At 44.4% G+C, this 22,396-nt stretch overlaps 1 protein-coding gene across 1 annotated transcript in view; it reads right to left on the reverse strand.

Moving 5' to 3' along the window:
• Positions 1–959: 959 nt before the first annotated feature.
• LOC124720021 (FYVE zinc finger domain protein UPA1-like) overlaps positions 960–22,396 on the reverse strand; it is a 58,829-nt gene continuing 37,392 nt past the window's right edge. Inside the window, exon 4 of the mRNA XM_047245270.1 lies at positions 960–1,444. Coding sequence (XP_047101226.1) covers positions 1,060–1,444 — 385 coding nt within the window. The 3' untranslated portion in view covers positions 960–1,059. The remainder of the gene's footprint in view (positions 1,445–22,396) is intronic.

Below are 22,396 nucleotides of genomic sequence, written 5' to 3' on the forward strand. Positions count from 1 at the left end.
GTTTGAGTGACGGCCTCACGGACTGTTGTGCCGTTTGCCTGCTGGCGCCTCACAAGCAGAGGGGCGGCTGACAGTTGTGGCAGGAGTCACGGAGTGGCGGGGAGCGGCGAGCTGCGGACACAGGGAGTGAAGTGAGGTGACAGCAGCTGAGTTGACAGGCGTACACTCTCCACTACACTTATTTACTCAATGTACGAGTCAAAGTAAGTGTAATTTTATTACCTGTAGCTCCAGGACTTGCGTCACCGTCTCAGCTGTCCCGTTGTAACCGATGAGTGTGGAGACTCGTGTGCGTCGTCGCGAAATTGCTTTCGTGTGCTGAAACTCGGGCCTCGGTGTTCTGTCTCCAATACAACTAGGATTGCTTTGCTCGTTGCAATCTTTTACCTCAAGTAGAGACAACAGTACCAGATAGAGAGGATTTCCTTCACATTTTGTATGCGTGTCATGTTGTGGTCTGATTGTGTTTAGTTAAACGTAGACTGACTGTATGGTTCCAGATGATGGTCGCATTATGTGGTGTGAATACCGCTACTACTATCTCATTGTTATTAAACACAACAGGTACGGTAGAGTAGAATGTTTGCTGAATATGGAGAAGTAAATTGAGTCTGGTATCAGGAGCGAGAATTCTGGTGATAGAGCTGATATAGCATTAATCTCGGTATGTTGCAAATTAGAATAGTCTGATGCAGCACCTTGCTGACTGGTATGAAATACTTTTCAGCGATCAGATATTATAGAGCAGTTGTGATTGTTCACAGTGAACTGTTGACTTTTGCCAAGTTTAGTCTGGAAGTTTTACTCGGGACATTTTTCTTGAGAGAAGGATTGTCCGTTGTTACCTGAATTATTTTGCTGTTATCTGGCGTTGTCTCAGTTTTGCTACAGCATTGCTTAGAGTATTTGTGTGCTGTATGCTACTCGAGGAGGGCTGAAATTAGTGAGTCACAATAGGATTGACTTTTTCGATCTTTATTTAAAAAATTATGAATATTGCTCTCGTACAAACTCTTTCAGTACCTGTTTTTTTGCACAGAGTTCGCTGGACTGCCTGCCTCATGACAGCATCTCCACCAGCCGCCTGTGGTTCCACTCCCTGGCGAGGTCCAGCGCTGTCTCCCCACCACCAGTTGTGGCCCCCCTGTCGGCCCCCGCGACGAGCAGCTCAGCCGCCACTTCTGCGCGGCCATTGAGTGCCGCCATATGCAGCGGCGTCCACCCATCATCATCCCTGGCGTCCACCGCCGCCCCCGCCCCCACCAGCAGCCTCGCCGCCTCGACGTCTCCCCTGTCTGCTGCACAGTGCAGGGCGGTCCACCCCCACCACCCGCCCCTCGCCTCCACGTCGGCCCCTGCGGCGATCAGCGCCCTCAGCTCCCCCACTGCCCCCTCCACAGCCGCCTGGACCAGCCTCCTGCCCCTCTCCTTAGCAGAGAGGCTCCTGCACAAAACACACAAACTGCCACTCTCTGCTACAAACACACAACACACAGAATGAGGAAAACAGCCACACGACGACACAACTGCTGCGAATACAAATCTGTCCTGAAACAAACCTACCGTATTCCCCCTCCCACAGTACAAAACAGTGCGCAGTTGTGTGTATGTATTAAATTACAGCAAATCTGTTCCATCTCCCGCATTAGAAAATCTTCATTCATCGTCCATTACAAATAGCATTATACAACCTCTGAAAGAATTTCATTACCACATTTTGTCACACTCATTCCTGCAAGTTGAAAGGTGGCCACACTGAGCCACAGCGCCAGAGATTGAGCCAAAGAGTTTTATTCCGCCGCCTCCACTGGCAGTTCTTGTCGAGATGTGGCAGTTGTCAGTGCTTGCTGAGATGTCGTAGTAAAGAGTTCTGGTCGAGAGGTCGTGCTGGAGTGTGCTTGTTGAGATGTGGTAGTAGCGAGTCGGTGTTGAGATGTTTTAGTAGGGAGTGCTTGTTCCATGTTTTATGCAGTTGTTTGATGGGCTAAACAGCAGATGTTGTTCTAATGGAGATATTGTAATGATTAGAGTGCTTTTCATCAATGTATATGAAGGTAACAAAACTCGCTTTTTTTCTCATTATTTCAATGTCTTGAATAATGCGTCATTACAGGTTCAGTCAACAAAGCATCTGGCTTGTCTTCTTGTATTAGAGTGTAATTCTGGTTTTCTTGCGTAATTATAGTATTTCTATTTTCTTTAATTACTTCAGTATAAATGATATTTAAAATTTCTTGCCTTATTGAAGAAGAACTGTGCCAGATGTGTACGTTGAATCACACTTCCACACACAGAACAGCTACACTTGTGCTTTGTTGGCTTCGTGATGAATGTAACGCAGAACAGCAGAAATCAGCGCAGTCCCTTATGGTTAAAAGGAGTTTTAACATACATAATGAAGTGAAATAAAGTGTACTAAAAAGTACCACGTGTTCTGTCGTGAGGACGAGCTTTTCCTCCGAGATTCCTTCAACACAAAATAGAGTGCTTCTGACCTATGTATTTCAAATTAGATTTCTGTTTCCTTAAAAATAAATAAGGCAGTAAGAAACACCGTTTAACACAAAAGAGCTTAAGGACGATACATTATGATGTTCACGCCTTTTTCTATTCACTTTGCACACTGTACCACGTAACTGTATGTACTGAAACATGTTGCGAAGTTCCTCTCGCAGTTTCCCGCCTCAGCGACGCACGCGCCGCCCCGTGGCCCGCTTGTGCCCGGCGTGCGTGCGGCGACCCACCCAGCGCCCGCCCGTCTCGCTTCCCTCTGCTGGCAGGTGGTACGTTGTCTGTCCTCTTAGCCAGTTTACAGCATTCCTTTACTCACACGGCACGTCGCTACGATTAAAAAAAATTGGAAGGCAAGGTACTGGGAGCAGAGTTCGTGTTATTGTGGCAAACAATTGTCTCATAACTCACCAGATGTCCTTCACTTGAGGGCGTACGAACCTCGCCTGCTATCAGGTCGTAATTCTCTCACGTGCTGCCGACCACCCAGGTGGACTGCCTCAAGTTTCGCTTTGGTTGCTACTTTGCTGTTTACTGCCCTCTACCGAGTAGTTTTCACACTTGTTGGTAGGTGAGGGGTGCCGATGTTTGTCCAGATGGCCCTCCAGCCGTAGTGCGGCTCCTTTTGTACAGTCACGTTTCCACTTTTGCTTCTCATTAATTCCACGTACATGTTCCAGACTTTTACCATATTCGACGGCCAACTCTGGTTTGAGTATAACTGAGTTGGAATCAAAATTGTTCAAAATGATAAAAGCCATTGGCGACGTGCCGTACATCTGTGGGTGGATTCGAAGCAGTGGGAGTAATTTCCTCTGGTAAGCGCGGCGTGAGGGCCGTCTGTGTGTCTTCTTCCGCATGTCGTGTCTCGAACACACGAATATAGTTTCTCACTTTCTCCCAAAGTCGGCAATTGCAATAGTATCGAAGGAAATTGACGGAGATCCGAAATGCGAAATAATTTGGGTGAAGGTCACGTTTAAAGCAGGCTCAGACATGGTAATTGGATGTCTCTATAGGCCCCCTGGCTCAGCAGCTGTTGTGGCTGAGCACCTGAAGGATAATTTGGAAAATATTTAGATTTCCCCACCATGTTATAGTTCTGGGTGGAGATTTTAATTTGCCACATATAGACTGGGAGACTCAAACGTTCATAACGGGTGGCAGGGACAAAGAATCCAGTAAAATTTTTAAGTGCTTTATCTGAAAAGTACCTTGAGCAGTTAAACAGACAACCGACTCGTGGCGATAACATATTGGACCTTCTGGTGAAAAACAGACCCGAACTATTTGAAACAGTTAACGCAGAACAGGGAATCAACTACCATAAACTGGTTACTGCATCGATGATTTCAGCCGTAAATAGAAATATTAAAAAAGGTAGAAAGATTTCTCTGTTTAGCAAAAGTGACAAAAAGCATATTTCAGAGTACCTAATAGCTCAAAACAAAAGTTTTGATTTAAGTACAGACAGTGCTGAGGATCAGTGGACAAAGTTCAAAACCATCGTACAATATGCGTTAGATGAGTATGTGCCCAGTAAGATCGTAACAAATGGGAAAGAGCCACCGCGGTACAACAACCGAGTTAGAAAACTGCTGCGGAAACAAAGGGAACTTCACAGCAAACACAAACATAGCCAACGCCTTGCAGACAAACAAAAATTACGCGAAGCGAAATGTAATGTGAGGAGGGCCATGCGAGAGGCGTTCAATGAATTCGAAAGTAAAGTTCTATGTACTGACTTGGCAGAAAATCCTAAGAAATTTTGGTCTTGTGTCAAAGCGGTAGGTGGATCAAAACAAAATGTCCAGACACTCTGCGAGCAAAATGGTTCTGAAACAGAGGATGACAGACTAAAGGCCGAAATACTAAATTTCTTTTTCCAAACCTGTTTCACAAAGGAAGAATGCACTGTAGTTCCTTCTCTAGATTGTCGCACAGATGACAAAATGGTAGATATCGAAATAGACGACAGAGGGATAGAGAAACAATTGAAATCGCTCAAAAGAGGAAAGGCCGCTGGACCTGATGGGATACCAGTTCGATTTTACACAGAGTACGCGAAGGAACTTCCCCCCTTCTTGCAGCGTGGTACTGTAGGTCTCTAGAAGAGCGTAGCGTTCCAAAGGATTGGGAAAGGGCACAGGTCATCCCCGTCTTCAAGAAGGGACGTCGAACAGATGTGCAGAACATAAACGTCGATCAGTTGTAGAATTTTTGGATCACGTATTATGTTCGAGTATAATGACTTTCTGGAGACTAGAAATCTACTGTGTAGGAATCAGCATGGGTTTCGAAAAAGACGATCGTGTGAAACCCAGCTCGCGCCATTAGTCCACGAGAGTCAGAGGGCCATAGACACGGGTTCCCAGGTAGATGCCGTGTTTCTTGACTTCCGCAAGGCGTTCGATACAGTTCCCCACAGTCGTTTAATGAACAAAGTAAGAGCATATGGACTATCAGACCAATTGTGTGACTGGATTGAAGAGTTCCTAGGTAACAGAACGCAGCATGTCGTTCTCAATGGAGAGAAGTCTTCCGAAGTAAGAGTGATTTCAGGTGTGCCGCAGGGGAGTGTCGTAGGAACGTTGCTGTTCACAGTATACTTAAATGGCCTTGTGGATGACATCCGAAGTTCACCGAGGCTTTTTGAGGATGATGCTGTGGTATATCGAGAGGCTGGAACGACGGAAAATTGTACTGAAATGCAGGAGGATCTGCAGCGAATTGATGCATGGTGTAGGGAATGGCAATCGAATCTCAGTGTAGACAAGTGTAATGTGCTGCTAATACACAGAAAGAAAGATCCCATATTATTTAGCTACAATATAGCAACTCAGGAACTGGAAGCAGTTAATTCCGTAAATTATCTGGGAGTACGCATTAGGAGTGATTTAAAATAGAATAATCATATAAAGTTGATCGTCGATAAAGCAGATGCCAGACAGATTCATTGGAAGAATCCTAAGGAAACGCAATCCGAAAACAAAGGAAGTGGGTTACAGTACGCTTGTTCGCCCACTGCTCGAATACTGGTCAGCAGTGTGGGATCCGTACCAGATAGGGTTGATAGAAGAGATAGAGAAGATCCAAAGGAGAGCAGTGCGCTTCGTTACAGGATCACTCAGTAATCGCGAAAGCGTTACGGAGATGATAGATAAACTCCAGTGGAAGACTCTGCAGGAGAGACGCTCAGTAGCTCGGTACGGGCTTTTGTTGAAGTTTTGAGAACATACCTTCACCGTGAAGAGACGGTGAGGATAAAATCAGAGAGATTAGAGCCCACACAGAGGCATACCGACAATCCTCCTTTCCACGAACAATACGAGACTGGAATATAAGGGAGAACCGATAGAGGTACTCACGGTACCCTCCGCCACATCATCTAACTTAAAACTAACTTACGCTAAGGTCGACACACACGCCCATACCAGAGGGAGGACTCGAACCTCCGACGGGGGCAGCCGCGCAGACCGCGCGGCGAACGGTGGAAAGTATCAACACAAAGGCATCAGACGTGACGAAAAGGGAGATCCGAGTTCGAATCTCAGTCCAGCACCGATATTTTGCACATCTCATGCCGAAATAAAATAAGATTCAGCTGCCCAGTGATCTTGCACGATGAGTGGCACATTCATCAAAAAACACTCTCGCGTAAGAAAGCTTACTGGTGACTGGCTTTCAACCTGGCATGGTTAGGCCTCCGCCATGGCCCAACCTATAAGGACTCTCGCGCAACAAGTAGCAAAGTGACGTCTCTTATGTCCGTTTGGAACCACAGTGCAACACTACATTTTTCGAATGCCGTCACCAGAGGTGAAGATGTGCTGTTTGTACTTCTTAAATTGATTGCCTTATGTGAGAACCTAGCCCCGACCATCACAAGAATCATTCCAAATGAACACCCGTCTGGACAGAGCATTGGTTCATGACTGTCTTTATGTAGGCCTTTGCACACTAATGGAAAATTCCGATTCCATGGAGGTCGATTACCACCTGTTCGAAACATTTCTTTGTTGGTCCATATCGACAGTCACTGGCCACCTTGGCTACCTAAGGCGTGCTCCTGACTTGGTTCTGTTATCGCCGAAATGAAATCACGTTAAGAGGCAGCTGCACGAACGGGCACCGAGCGGGGTGGCGCAGTGGCTAGACACTGGACTCGCATTCGGGAGGACGACGGTTCAATCTCGCGTCCGGCCATCCTGATTTATGTTTTCCGTGATTTCCCTAAATCACTCCAGGCTAATGCCGGGATGGTTCCTCTGAAAGGGCACGGCCGACTTCCTTCCCTAATCCGATGAGACCGATGACCACGCTGTCTGGTCTCCTGCCCCAAAACAACCAACCAACCAACCAACCAACCACGAACGGGCAACACGGTATAGTGCGCAGATTTCTGCAGGATGTGTCTCTCCACTTGCGATTCTACGCTCATAGTATTTCGGGTCTATTCATAAATTTGTGTAAACCCAAAGACCAGATATCGAACATACTCTCGTCTTTGGTTTCGAAATTGCATTTCGTCTCGCATAATTGCATTCCTGCTGAATTTTATGGGGAGAGTACTGAAGCATGTAAGCAACCAGGGTAAATTATACCTAAAAACTGGACAAGTTTCTCTCAAAACTTAAATCGTGTTTGCAGGTGCTAGTAACATAATAATTGGTTGGATGAAAACGTGCACTTTTGAGATGCAGCAAACAGCTGAAACTAGCCAATAATGTGGATTTAAAAAAATAACTTCACTGCCTCAGCGAGGAAGATTAATAAAAGCCAAATAAGTATTGTTCTGCAAGGCGATTAAGGCCCGACTGTCAGGAAGGTGGAAATAAAATAAAATCTGAAACTAACAACATATTTTAGTCTACTGTACTCTCATCAGTGTATTTTACTTCGCTTGATAGCTCGCGGCCACAGAAATCAATTTTGTTTTCGTTTGACGTGAGAGCAATAAACGAAGAGGAGACAGCAAAACCACTAAACGTAAACGCAGGCCACGTGGAGGTCAGCCACCTGCCCACCACAACTCACAAGGAGACGGCACGACCACGGGGTCGGGGATTTGTCCGAAATTTAGCGTGGACCCCTAACACCTCACGTGGTTAAAATATTAGAACGCACTACTCGGAAAATCCCGTGAAAAATCGATCCAAAGTTTCTCAGGTGCCTTATGAGTATAAAATGTTGGTCCAGTGCCGAGCCGCCGTGTGGTATTATTTTGTGAATAGGAAATTTTCTACGAACTCCAGACTACATTCCATTCACCTGGCTGATTCCCCTTCGTGTACCACTTGCAACCTGATTGACAGAGATGAACATCAATTTGTCTGTGGAAATGCAGATAATATATGGTTGTCAATCAGAAAAAAATTAGCAACTATGCAGAGAAAACCGCCGTATTTGATAACGCCAACGTGCCTTTTATACCCGGAAGAGGAGTTATACCCCACCTCAAAGAAAAATGCCGTCAACTGGTTGAAGGGACACGCGGTATTTTACCTGCTGTCCAGTAAAGAAAGGAGCAAAGGAGATTTTTGGACGTTAATCTCCGATCAGCATCACAAGCTACTACACATAAATAATTACTATGATACATACGCCAACTTCCTCAGAAGAAGCGTCATGTGAACTCTATTTTCGATTATGCGATTCAGAACATGAAGAAACGAGAGACAATTTGATCTTTGAAAACCAAATACGATCAAGTGACGAACATCACTATCTGGTTTAGGCCTTGATTTCTTCTAAAATGTCAAGGAACCTGTAATTAATTTTCGTTTGTTTTATTACTTTTAAATGTTAGTTGATAATTATGTACTACTGTGGAATGTTATGACCAATTTTAAAAAATGGTTAGGGCTCGCACTCTTATGCCAGAGGCCTTGGGTTCTTTTTCTTCTGATTCATTTTCTTTTGTTATTCCACCAATTATTCAAAAAGTTTCTCAAACTTACACTATTTTAGCTCAAGAATGTAAAGTTTTTCATTCTGAAAAATATTCGTGCTCGTTATTCTATTTCGTTTCATGGGGTTTCGAGGTTTAGAGGGGCTTTGTAACGGCCCCCTTGGGATTGTAACGGCCATCTGGGCATAGGACTGTGCGCGAGCCGTGAGAAGTAAACGGCAGTTTGTTTTTAGACTTCGTCGTGAACAGACATGCCCGTTTCAAATTTCGACGTGTTATTCCGATCCGCGGTTAAACACGTCGACTGAAGAAGTTGCTGGCTCATCTGGAATAGGAGAAGAAATTCCTGAAGAATCCGTTCATAGTGACCTATCAAAATTACGATTGAAGGGCGCAGTGATGTATTATGAAAAGCTGTCGACGGAAAATATTTTAATTGCATCGACATCTTCGGAAGAAATCTCTCACGATGCTATGTTATTGGCCGGAGAACTTTATAATAATACACTGGAACTTTTGGGTGCAAAAACATTCGTAACTGAAGAGGAATTAATTCACGCTCAAGAGGATTGTGAAGAATGTGAGGAGAACGACCGACATTTCGAAGTGCCACAAAATAATTCGTCTCCAGACGAATATAAACCGTCACCGAAAAGATTTAAAAGTGACATGATTCCCTTTGCCCACAAAGTCGTGAATTCTGTGGAAGCAAGACAGCAATATCAGCAAGTTGCGACAAAAAATTTACGGCAATGGACATTGGCTGCGGCTGCACAATTCGTCGATTTCAAATTCAAGGCGTCTGATCGATAGGTCACGGCATTTAAACAGAAGCACAGAATTTCACAACGCAAGCTCACGAAACTGGTTTCGAAAAAAGAGGCGGCGTCAATGGAGGCCATCCAGGCGTCTGCGGATGCCTTTCGTCGGCAGACGTGCCGGTTAATCCCTCAATACCACGACGAGGATCATGCGATAAATACTGACCAAACAGGTAAATACATGTTTTCTGCGTACAAAATGTTTACCGATGTAAAATATATCAATTCAAATTTAATTATAGAAAAAGATATTTACATACACATTCGAATATTGTTTAATGTTAAAATACTATTGTTTTAGGATACCAATATCAATCTCACTGAAAAAGTAAGTAAAACAGTTTTCGTGAAAAAGTCGGATTTGAATAAAGTGACGCATTCGTACACCGCACAATATTCAATAACATTATCCGGAAAACTGCTCCCACATGTCTTCATATGCTTACAAGAAGCGACCGGTCGTTTCGGACCTCGTATTCACTAATTAATAGATGGCTATGGCAATACTTATACGAACGTCATCGTAACATCATCGCAGTCCGGGAAAGGAACAACAGTTTTATACATGGATTTTCTCCACAAATGTTTAAAAATCTTTCGTCGGGGAGAGTAAATATTTACTTCTCATTGACTCTTGGGGAGTTCAAACGATTCCGGAGACATATGATGCAATTTTTCAAGATGACGAAAGTATGCCAACTTGGTCTCTAAAAGTCATACCTCAAAAATGCACTTCTTTGGTGCCACCTTGTGATGTTTACGTTTACAGGCAAGTTAAAAATTTCGTAAAGCGCTTGCACAACTGCAGCGCATTGTAACAGGAGAATCGTGAAATAATTCCCGGGAAGATTGCATCAAAATTCATTCTATAATTCTCCATCAATCATCGTCACCAATATTCCGAGACATGATTCAGTATGACTGGTTTGCCTCAAAATTATCAGGAACATTTTCGTAAATGTTAAAGGGGCATGTTTTTCTACGGATTTATTGCAAACGCCCGTTTTCATTTGTTGCGCAAGATGTCGCAAAAATTGCTTTGTTTTTACGATAATTGTCACTGCAGTTCTAGTTTATAATTATTATATGTATAAAAATTGAATTTTTCCCAATCGACTTTGTTATTCTGATAAAAAACCAATGTTTCTCCTCATATACTTTACAATGGAAAATGGAAAACCCACTGCCATGATTTGTGTTGTTGGACAAAAAGAAAGAAATGACAAATGAGGTGACAGATAATTGCAGTCATAAATTACAACATTCAAAGAATGAGGAATCATATTCAGTCTTTAGCAGTAGCACAAATCCGCACCTTCACTGTCGCCTTCAGCTGGCGGCAGTTCAGCACGCACATTTTCTTCTTCTGCAGCCTGAGGTTCCTCATCATTTCCCAGACCCAAATTAATCATTCAGCAAATCCTTGACGGCTGTTCCTTCCAGGGTAAATTACGTGGACAGAGGAGCAGTCCCGAACAGCGACATCGCAAAGTCCTTCACCGCCTTGTTATGTTTGTCAGTTCCAGCCTTCTAAACTCATCCTTGGGGAGTTCAAGATCTTTCTTTGTATCAGACACCAGATGTTTGCCGTCATATTCTTGTATCTGCTGTACTGCTGATTTATTTTTCATGTGCGACTTGCAGGTGAGGTTGGGAACGTGAACTCAACCCATTCCCTCTCTACTAGGAATCCAGTTTCTAACCAATACCCATTCTTTTGAAAACAATTCGGAGCATGTTACCACATTTCTTATTGTGATTCTGATATTTCACTATTTTCTCGAATTCATTTTCCATATTTTCATGTTTCCATCTTTCAGCTAAAATCGCCTTTGCTGTAACTTTTTTGGAGTTTAAAAGCTTTTTGCTGAGATAACTTAGTTACAGATTATACTCCCTAATGTGTTTTAGCTTAAAACCTATTTTTTGTATATTTATCGACGGCTTAAGTGGTTCATGGTGTGCGTTCCTGTAGTCATGTCCTAGTTCATGAACCACGGGCAACGTATGAGTGGCCAAGTAAGTGGTCCCGACAGTCGGGATACCAGTTACTTTGGAATAAGGCTGGGCGTCTCTGACATATTCTGAGTCGTGGTCACCTTTGTGCTCATACGGAAAAGACTACCAAATCCACCGGTAAGTCCCTCAGCCGTTAGCGGTAAAACCCAATGGGACTCGGGGCAAGTAAGGCTAGCAACCTGCTTCCCTGGTACTTTAAATATGATGCTGGCAACAATCAGAGCAAAATGCCTCGGACCTTTGGAGGTGACGGAGTCCCACCTCTAACTGACAAACCAGGGACTCCTAAGATACGACTTGGCAAACAAATGGTAATGAGATGGGGAGCTATTAATATCAATGGGGGCTACTCTGGGAAGAAGGTAGAGCTGGCAGAGGCTGCAAGTAAGATGGGGCTGGACGTTTTAGCTGTTAGTGACATTCAGGTGAGGGGTGAGAAAGAAGAGGAAGTGGGAGAATACAAGGTCTACCTGTCGGGAGTCAAAGCAGGAATAGCACAATGGGGTGTAGGGCTTTACATCAGGAAAGAAATGGAACCCAGCGTAGTTGCAATAAGGTATGTAAACGAACGACTGATGTGGATAGATTTGACAGTGTCTAGCAAGAAAATTAGGATTGTGTCTGTATATTCGCGTTGTGAAGGGGCAGATCAAGATAAGATGGATAGTTTTTATGAGGCACTCAGTGATGTAGTTGTTAGAGTAAAGGACAAGGACAGTGTTCTGCTCATGGGTGATTTTAACGCCAGGATTGGAAATCGAACAGAAGGGTATGAAAAGATAATGGGTAAATTTGGAGAGGATATGGAGGCCAACAGGAACGGGAAACAACTCTTTGATTTCTGTGCCAGTATGGGCTTAGTAATCACAAACTCCTTTTTTAAACATAATAACATTCACCGGTATACTTGGGAAGGCAGGGGAACCAGATCTGTCATTGACTATATAATAACAGATCACGAATTCAGGAAGGCTGTGAGGGGGACACGTGTATTCAGGGGATTCTTTGATGACACTGATCATTATTTAATCTGCAGTGAAATTGGGATTGTGAGGCCGAAAGTGCAGGAGGTCAGGTCCATATGTAGGAGGATAAGGGTGGAGAAACTTCAGGATAAGGAAATCAGGCACAAGTACATAACAGCGATCTCAGAAAGGTACCAGTTAGTTGAATGTAGTCAATTACAGTCATTGGAAAAGGAATGGACAAGGTACAGGGACACAATACTAGAAGTGGCTAAAGAATGTCTTGGAAAAGTAGTGTGTAAATGTAGCTTGGTGGAATGATACAGTCAAGGCAGCCTGTAAAAGGAAAAAGAAGGCGTATCAAAAATGGCTACATACCAGAACCCAGGTAGACAGAGAAAATTATGTTGAAGAAAGAAACAAAGCCAAACATAATTGCAGCATCCAAGAAGAAATCGTGGGAAGACTTTGGAAACAGGTTGGAGACTATGGGTCAAGATGCTGGAAAACCATTCTGGAGTGTAATTAGCAGTCTTCGAAAGGGAGGTAAGAAGGAAATGACAAGTATTTTGGACAGGTCAGGAAAACTGCTGGTGAATCCTGTGGATGCCTTGGGCAGATGGAGGGAATATTTTGAAGAGTTGCTCAATGTAGGTGAAAATACGATCAGTAATGTTTCAGATTTCGAGGTAGAATGGGATAGGAATGATGATGGAAATAGGATCACGTTTGAGGAAGTGGAGAAAATGGTCAATAGATTGCAGTGCAATAAAGCAGCTGGGGTGGATGAAATTAAGTCGGAACTCATCAAATACAGTGGAATGTCAGGCCTTAAATGGCTACACAGGATAATTGAAATGGCCTGGGAGTTGGGACAGGTTCCATCAGACTGGACAAAAGCAGTAATCACACCAATCTTTAAACATGGAAACAGAAAATATTGTAACAACTACAGAGGTATCTCTTTAATCAGCGTTGTGGGTAAAATCTTCTCAGGTATTGTTGAAAGGAAAGTGCGAGTATTAGTTGAGGACCAATTGGATGAAAATCAGTGTGTGTTTAGGCCTCAGAGGTTGTCAGGACCAGATCTTTAGCTTACGGCAAATAATGGAGAAGTGTTATGAGTGGAACAGGGAATTGTATCTATCCTTTATAGATCTAGAAAAGGCATATGACCGGGTTCCTAGGAGGAAGTTATTGTCTGTTCTACAAGATTATGGAATAGGAGGCAAACTTTTGCAAGCAATTAAAGGTCATTACATGGATAGTCAGGCAGCAGTTAGAGTTGACGGTAAATTGAGTTCATGGTTCAGAGTAGTTTCAGGGGTAAGACAAGGCTGCAACCTGTCTCCACTGTTGTTCATATTATTTATGGATCATATGTTGAAAACAATAGACTGGCTGGGTGAGATGAAGATATGTGAACACAAACAGTCTTGCATATGCCGATGACTTAGTTGTGATGGCAGATTCGATTGAAAGTTTGCAAAGTAATATTTCAGAGCTAGATCAGAAATGTAAGGACTATGGTATGAAGATTAGCATCTCTAAAACGAAAGTAATGTCAGTGGGAAAGAAATATAAACGGATTGAGTGCCAAATAGGAGGAACAAAGTTAGAACAGGTGGATGGTTTCAAGTACTTAGGATGCATATTCTCACAGGATGGCAACATAGTGAAAGAACGGGAAGCGAGCTGTAGCAAAGCTAATGCAGTGAGCGCTCAGCTAAGATCTACTCTCTTCTGCAAGAAGGAAGTCAGTACCAAGACTAAGTTATCTGTGCACCGTTCAATCTTTCGACCAACTTTGTTGTTTGGGAGCGAAAGCTGGGTGGATTCGGGTTACCTTATCAACAAGGTTGAGGTTACGGATATGAAAGTAGCTAGGATGATTGCAGGTATTAGTAGATGGGAACAATGGCAGGAGGGTGTCCACAATGAGGAAATCAAAGAAAAACTGGGAATGAACTCTATAGATGTAGCAGTCAGGGCGAACAGGCTTAGATGGTGGGGTCATGTTACACGCATGGGAGAAGCAAGGTTACCCAAGAGACTCATGGGTTCAGCAGTAGAAAGTAGGAGGAGTCGGGGCAGACCGAGGAGAAGGTACCTGGATTCGGTTAAGAATGATTTTAAAGTAATAGGTTTAACATCAGAAGAGGCACTAATGTTGGCACTGAATAGGGGATCATGGAGGAACTGTATAAGGGGGGCTATGCTCCAGACTGAACGCTGAAAGGCATAATCAGTCTTAAATGATGATGATGATGATGATCTATACTTTCTGGCCTGACAATGTCGTATAGTTTTGCTGTAGTGCACCCTGGATCATTACACATTATGCCCCATGTTCGTTTAACATACAATGCCATCGCTTTATACTTTATGTCAGACCCATTACTCCATTGCTTGGATCCAAAACTGCTGCCTTCACCGGCACTCGAAACAATTCCCCTTTCCACAAGAACTTTGCTAAGGTGGACATGATCGCCTTCTCCACCATTGATGGAATGGGGAGAACCTGTGCTATGTAGTAGGCCGTGGATAAAATATACGTGTTGATAAACAGTATTCTCTGGAACTGGTCTATACTACGTTGACAGTTTTCAATCAAAGCTCCCTTGATTTTTCTTGCCAGCTCCCGTCAAATTATTGCTATCATTTTTAAAAGGGGAGTTGTCAATGCTATTCCAAGAGCTTTGCATTCATTAACATGGTTCACCCACTCAATGCGCAAGTTAGCAAGCCGCTTTGTATTTAGAACTTTACTTTTGTTTTCATTTACCCTCGCACCTGATGCGGAACAGTATTTTGCAAGTACCATCTCTAGTTGTGTCACATCTGTTTGGTCTCTGATGATTACGCCTGCATCGTCAGCGTAAGCGCCTACCACGGTCATGGTAATGCCTGTCAGCCTGTGCTGTGGCTGTCTCAAGAAAGGTTCCAGCGGTATATCGAACAGGAGCATGGATAAGGGGCTTCCTTCGGTAACACCCCTTTTTATTTCAATTTTTTTTGTCAGTTGACAGCCAACAGAGATTTGTGCAGTAACGCCCATAGCCACGTTCTCGGGGATGTCGATGGTTTTTGGCAGGAAGTCCATTCGACGCATTGTCTCTATCAGGTATTTGTGATTAATTTGATCAAACGCGTTATGGAAGTCTATGAAAAGCGCGTTATGGAAGTCTATGAAAAGCAGTCCACATTTTATGTTACTTGCCTGCGCTAGCGCAATGACATCGCGATACAAAGCCGCAGTTTGTAAAATCGTCCTTCTGAAAGCACAAATCCGCTGTTGGTCTATGACGTCAGCGGTGCATGGTGTAAAGTGCTTGTTAATTTCTCGAGCTATAATTTTATAATCCGAATTTAAAAGCGAAATCGGCCGTAGGTTGTTTATTTTTTTCAACAACGAGACGTCTCAAGTCTCTTGAGTAAGTGAAGTTGTGGATTTGATCCTTTCGACTCAATACACAATTAAAATTTCCTCCTATTAAGTTGGAGGTGGTTTTTCCTCAGTAAAGAAGTTACGCTTTGATTAAAGAATGTGGCTCTTGCAGCTTTATTACTGCTGCCAGAAGAAGCATATAAACTGACTATAGTGACTCCTGCTGCGTTTATTCGAATACCTCACCCCGATTCTAATTTATCAACGTTATGTACGGGGACAGGGACATGTCCCTCGACATGATGTCGAGGGACATGAAAGGGAAGCAGTGGTTGGGAAGGGAGTAAGACAGGGTTGTAGCCTCTCCCCAATGTTGTTCAATCTGTATATTGAGCAAGCAGTAAAGGAAACAAAAGAAAAATTCGGAGTATGTATTAAAATTCATGGAGAAGAAGTAAAAACTTTGAGGTTCGCCGATGACATTGTAATTCTGTCAGACAGCAAAGGACTTGGAAGAGCTGTTGAATGGAATGGACAGTGTCTTGAAAGGAGGATATAAGATGCACATCAACAGAAGCAAAACAAGGATAATGGAATGTAGTCTAATTAAGTCGGGTGATGCTGAGGGAATTAGATTAGGAAATGAGGCACTTAAAGTAGTAAAGGAGTTTTGCTATTTGGGGAGCAAAATAACTGATGATGGTCGAAGTAGAGAGGATATAAAATGTAGGCTGGCAATGGCAAGGAAAGCGTTTCTGAAGAAGAGAAATTTGTTGACATCCAGTATTGATATAAGTGTCGGGAAGTCATTTCTGAAAGTATTCGTATGGAGTGTAGCCATGTATGGAAGTGAAACATGGACGATAAATAGTTTGAACAAGAAGAGAATAGAAGCTTTCGAAATGTGGTGCTACAGAAGAATGCTGAAGATTAGATGGGTAGATCACATAACTAATGAGGGAGTATTGAATAGGATTGGGGAGAAGAGGAGTTTGTGGCACAACTTGACTAGAAGAAGGGATCGGTTGGTAGGACATGTTCTGAGGCATCAAGGGATCACCAATTTAGTATTGGAGGGCAGCGTGGAGGGTAAAAATCGTAGAGGGAGACCAAGAGATGAATACAGTAAGCAGATTCAGAAGGATGTAGGTTGCAGTAGGTACTGGGAGATGAAAAAGCTTGCACAGGATAGAGTAGCATGGAGAGCTGCATCAAACCAGTCTCAGGACTGAAGACCACAACAACAGCATGTACGGGGATGCCTTCTCTAACTAAAATGGCCGTGCAACACTCGTTTCAGTGGAAATATTGTAAAAATCGACGTAACTGGACAAATTTAATTGTGGGAATACCACTTCCTGTAGGAGAGCAATATCCGTCGCTGACTCATACAGAAACTGTTTCAGAGCAGCTATTTTAACATCCGACTGTATCCTATTAATGTTTAGCGTGGTAATCATATATGACAAACTTAGGGGAGTGACCTCTTTTCCCGCTAGTCTATCATTTGATGCCACTCGATGCCGGATACTTCCTGAGAATCTGACTGGAGACCACCGTCCCGGTTTGCATTAGAACCTTTCTTTACACTTTTCTTGCGATTTGCATTGAGTCTGGCCTTCACCGAATGTCTGCTCCGCCCACCCCCTGAGCAGTTTTCCACTGAGGGCGGTGTCGGTGGATCTGAGGGGCAGTCGTGTGCCACCATCTCGTCTCGTCTGCCAAAGGCGGCGCACACGCAGTTTGCGAACGTTCTTCCAACGCCCCGTCACTTCTATGATCACTTTCGTCTGCTGTTTGTGTGTTATTGCTGTAAAACTCCGCTTCTTCGCCTTGGGATTTGGGCTGTGACGTCGCCTGTTGTTGACAATCACTCGCTACCTCGTCACGTTTGCTTTCAGTTGCATCTGCGAGTGAATCTGTCTGCGCTGGTCGACGTACGGCTACTGCAGCGCGGGGCTGTGGCGTCACCAAGACGAGCGCATTGCCATCTACCGGCGCGCCCAGCGCTACAGAGTGGGGCTGTAGTGTCACTTTGACCTGTTCCGGTGATGGTGGCGGGTTCGATTTGTCTACTGATGCACTTGACTCAAGAGTTTGAATCTATGCTGACAATATTGTCTGAAACAGTAGTTCGCAGTACTGTTTTCTGAACGTCACCTACAGCTTTCAGCGACAGGCTGATACCTTCTTCATCTGTGCTACTGTCGCTACAAGTTCGACGTCTCTTGTTAGTGGCTATACTACTTTTTCCAGCCGGATTGTCTGCAGTGTCTTTCCTGAGTAAAGGTGGAAATGCTTCAAGAGTATTTTGTGGCCTTTCGTCCACATTTCCCGTAATGCTGGAAAGGTGACCGCCCGTCATTCATTTTCGGTCACAAGATCAGCCAGTGATAACCTTTTACGCTGTAGTAAATTATTCTGCAATACAAACACTTTTTTTGGACAGTTTTGCCGGAGTTGCCCACTTTCATATGTGACAAATCAAAGTCTGTCCATTGTATATAACGTGCGCTCTGTAGCCACAAACCAAAATATGAGATGGAATGTTCTGTTTGACATGCATATCGACAGAACAAATCTATGCTGGCTTGACCATCGTTCATTACAAATTTGCCTGATGGCACCTTATTTAGATAATAAGTCTTTTAAGTAGCAGTTTTCTACCTCAGGGGGCAAATTAAATTCTCTGACTTGTTTATAATCAACATCAGCATTTGAAATGGTAACTCTACTCACCGAATTATCGCGATGGCGGAATTCGGCTTTTACTTCAAATTTCTGCAAAATCCGTTCCAGCACCAACGAGGAAAGCAGCTTCACAAAAAAGCAGTATTGCTCCAAGTTATAATAAGCAGTGTGCGTCTGGTCCGAAGTAACGCCAATAACGTCAACGATCCAGTCACGAGTTTCCAGTTAACTTGGCTGAACATTACGGCCTGCTTTGTCAAATCCAAATCTTGGGGTAAGCTTTCTGGGAAACGTGGTTGCCATGTCAGCAGTTAACAGCTCGGGAAAACAAGGAAACTAAAATGCTGCATCACCAGAATCAGTTTTACACAACACTGTAACGCGGAGACTGAACGTAAAGTCGTAAAACCCAAACAGAAGCGCCACAGCGCGCCCGCTCAGGACGGCCGCAAAAGCCGCTATTCTGCTATTCTGGTCCCAGACAAACGAAACTTTTGTGTAATTGCTTGTCGAAAGGCTATGAACGATAATGGATACCGCCCAAAGTACAACTGTCCGTATCCAAATATATTTTTAAATTATTTAGCAGTGCGAACCAAACTGCGATCTCTGTTTACGTTGCTACGCAGAGATACGATCTACGATACAGGGGTTCACTGATGTCGCTTTGAGTACTAAAAACTCAACGGAATTGCCCATTGCTCTGCTTCTTTCGATGCGTTGTATTTACATTTGACTTTTTTTCCTGGAAGGGTAATCGGAAGTTTGCGTCAATGACAGAGTTACCGCCACAATCTTATCTTTACAGATACGCACTAACATTGAATTTACTTGCGTTATTACAGTGCCTGTGGTATTCAGAATTACGATGCAAAGTTCCTGTGCACCTCCGAAGGAACGGGCGAAGCGGCGACTACAGGTGCTATGAAATACGAGAAACGCTTCCGCAGTCGCGAATACGGACAACCGTCAGATGAACAGTGGAATGACGACAATGAAAGTTTGTGTCGGACCGGGACTCGAAGCCGTGTTTCCCGCTTATCGCGACCGGTCGCAATATCGTATTTATTCGCCGACATCAGGCAAACGACTTGCAGGTAAAATGCCTCACCTGTACAGATGTACGAGCACACGCTGTAGCCGCCGTAGTGCCTGTTCCACTGGAGACGCAAGCATATGCAGCGGAACTTCGCACTGTGATTCGGAATAACACGGGCTCTGCAGTGTCGTATTCAGTATATTGTACTACAAGTACGTTTAGATGAAACTTACACCAGTTGTCTTAGTAACGTTACTGGAACCTGAATAAGCGTTACTAATCCGGGACTCCGAGCGCGGGAACCGAGAACACTACGGCAAGACCACAAGCTGCTGACGCTTGGCGGAATACAGGCTGACGCCCGGGTTGGCGGTCATTCAGTGATAATGCATAACGCACCTAAGAAATGAATAATTTAAGCAGTGCTGGTTGAGCGAGGTTTGCCATCCAACAACATTATAAAGGGCGCGGAAAAAGAGTTTGACGAAAAGTGTAGGGTGGATGGACAGCATGAAACATAGGAATTTTGAGTATAGCAACTGCGGGATCGCAACAGCTTATTTTCGGCGCTACCGGAGCATAATCTAAAACTGTCCCGTGGACCTCTTTACTCAAAATAAAAGGTAATTCCCAGAAAATGTATGCATAAACACAGTCTTTGGACTAACCAGCTGTCACGATGAGAACAAGATAAACTGAAAGCATCACATTCACATGTATCGTACTTTGGACTTCTTCAGAAATGAAAACAGTCACACGACCATGTGTCATGTATTAAAAAGGTCAAAGTGGAAATGAGTGTGCAGACATGCGGATGTGCTGATCATGTGCACACATGTGCGGCAGCAAACTACAGTCACATCTGTTATTAGACGTGTGTCCTAAATGAACGGCGGCGGCTCCACTTCCCTGTTTATGTGGTACAAGCAACACGGCAACACACCCAGTCCCGTTTACCCCTGGTGTCCAAAACCTTGACAGAAGTACTGAGAAATGGCAGGCACTGCGAAAAAGCAAAGGACTCACCTCAGGGCGAGTGGCGGACTGCAACGCATTCGCGTCTCTCTAGGCGGAGGGCCAATGTGGAGGCTGGCCGGCTGGCCTCGCCCATTCGTCCAGTCAGTGGGCAGGTGACCGCTCCTTCAGCAGGGCCCGAGCAGGCACACGGGGGCAAAGGCTTGCTGGTTATTGGGAGCTCCAACGTTAGGCGGGTAATGGAGCCCCTTACGGAAGCAGCGTACAGGGCTGCAAAGAATTCCAACGTGCACTCTGTTTGTCTGCCGGCGGGCCTCATCCGAGATGTGGAGGCGGCCTTGCCTGCGGCTATCGAGCGTACGGGGCGCAGTTGCCTGCAAGTAGTTGCTCACGTTGGCACCAATGATGCCTGTCGCTAGGGTTCTGAGACGATCCTCAGTTCGTACGGGCGGCTGGCGGATTTGGTGAAGACCGCTGGCCTCGCACGCGGGGTGCAAGCAGAGCTCTCTATTTGCAGCATCGTTCCCAGAGTAGATTGGGGTCCATTTGTTTGCAGCCGAGTGGAGGGTCTCAACCAGAGGCTTCGTCGACTGTGACGGTCTTGGCTGCAGATTTCTAGACTTCCACTTTTGGGTGGGGAATTTTAGGACGCTCCTAGATAGGTCAGGGGTGCACTACACAAAGGAAGCGGCTACTCGGGTAGCAGAGTACTTGTGGCATGCACATGGGTTTTGTTTAGGCTAGGCAGTAGTGCGAGGTGTCCTGATGAACGCTCACCAGTTGACGTGCAGGCAGAGAAATCAGGACGCGCTCTGTGTAAAGACACTTCAGCTATCAAGATATCAGCAGTAAGTTTTCAGAGTGTTCAGAATAAAGTTCCTGAATTTACTGCCCTCCAGGAAGTGTGTGGCGCGCAAATTATTCTCGGGGTTGAGACCTGGCTGAACCCCAAGACAGAAAGTTCTGAAATATTTAGTGAGGGTTGGAACGTGTATCGGAAAGACAGGTTAGACACCATACTAGGTGGTGTCTTCAATGCAGTTGACAAAAATATTGTGTCTACCGAGGTCGAAGTAGAGTGTGATAGTGAAGTTACTGGACACGTTTAACAGGGCTAGGGGAAATAAAGGTAATTGTGGGGTGTTATTACCGGCCACCAGGTCCCACCGTAACAGTTCTAGAATCATTCAAAGGGAGTCTACATTCTGTATCGCAGAAGTACCCGGATCATGCAATATTAGTTGGAGGCGACTTCAACCTACGTAGTATAGACTGGGATGTCTGTGGATTCATTACAGGTGGTACAGACAAGCCGTTGCGTGAATTACTTTTCAACACATTATCCAAAAACTGTCTTGAGCAGCTGAATCGACAGCCAACGCGTAATGGAAATATTTTAGATCTGGTAGCCACAAACAGACCAGACCTTATTTATGGTGTCAGTGTTGAGACAGGGATTAGTGATCATGTTGTCATTACGACTATGGTTACGAAAGTTAAAAAGTCCGTCAAGAAGGCTAGCAGAGTATTCTTACTAGAAAGAGCACATAAGCAGTTGTTAGCATCCCACTTAGTAAATGAATCGACTTCATTGACTTCCGGTACGATGGACGTGGAAGTATTACGGGCAAATTTTAAACACATTATAAATCATGCATTGGACAAGTGTGTGCCGAAAATGTGGGTTACGGACGGGAAAGACCCACCGTGGTTTAACAGCGCAATTCGGAGAATGCTCAGGAAGCAAAGGCAGTTGCACTCACGGTGCAAGAAAGATCGGGAGAATGAGGACAGGCAAAAGTTATTAGAGATTCGCGCTGCTGTAAAAAGAGCGGTGCGCAAAGCATTCAACCACTACCACCGTCATACCTTAGCAAAAGATCTTGCTGAAAACCCAAGGAAATTCTGGTCTTACGTAAAATCGGTAAGCGTGTCGTAGGCTTCCATCCAGTTACTCACTGATCAGTCTGGCCTGACAACCGAAGACAGCAAAACGAAAGCTGAAATTTTAAATTTAACATTTGAGAAATCTTTCACGCAGGAGGATCGTACAAACATACCACCGTTTGAGTCTCG

This window comes from Schistocerca piceifrons, chromosome 11 (assembly GCF_021461385.2).
Source record: "Schistocerca piceifrons isolate TAMUIC-IGC-003096 chromosome 11, iqSchPice1.1, whole genome shotgun sequence".
Classification (NCBI taxonomy): Eukaryota; Metazoa; Arthropoda; class Insecta; order Orthoptera; family Acrididae; genus Schistocerca; species Schistocerca piceifrons.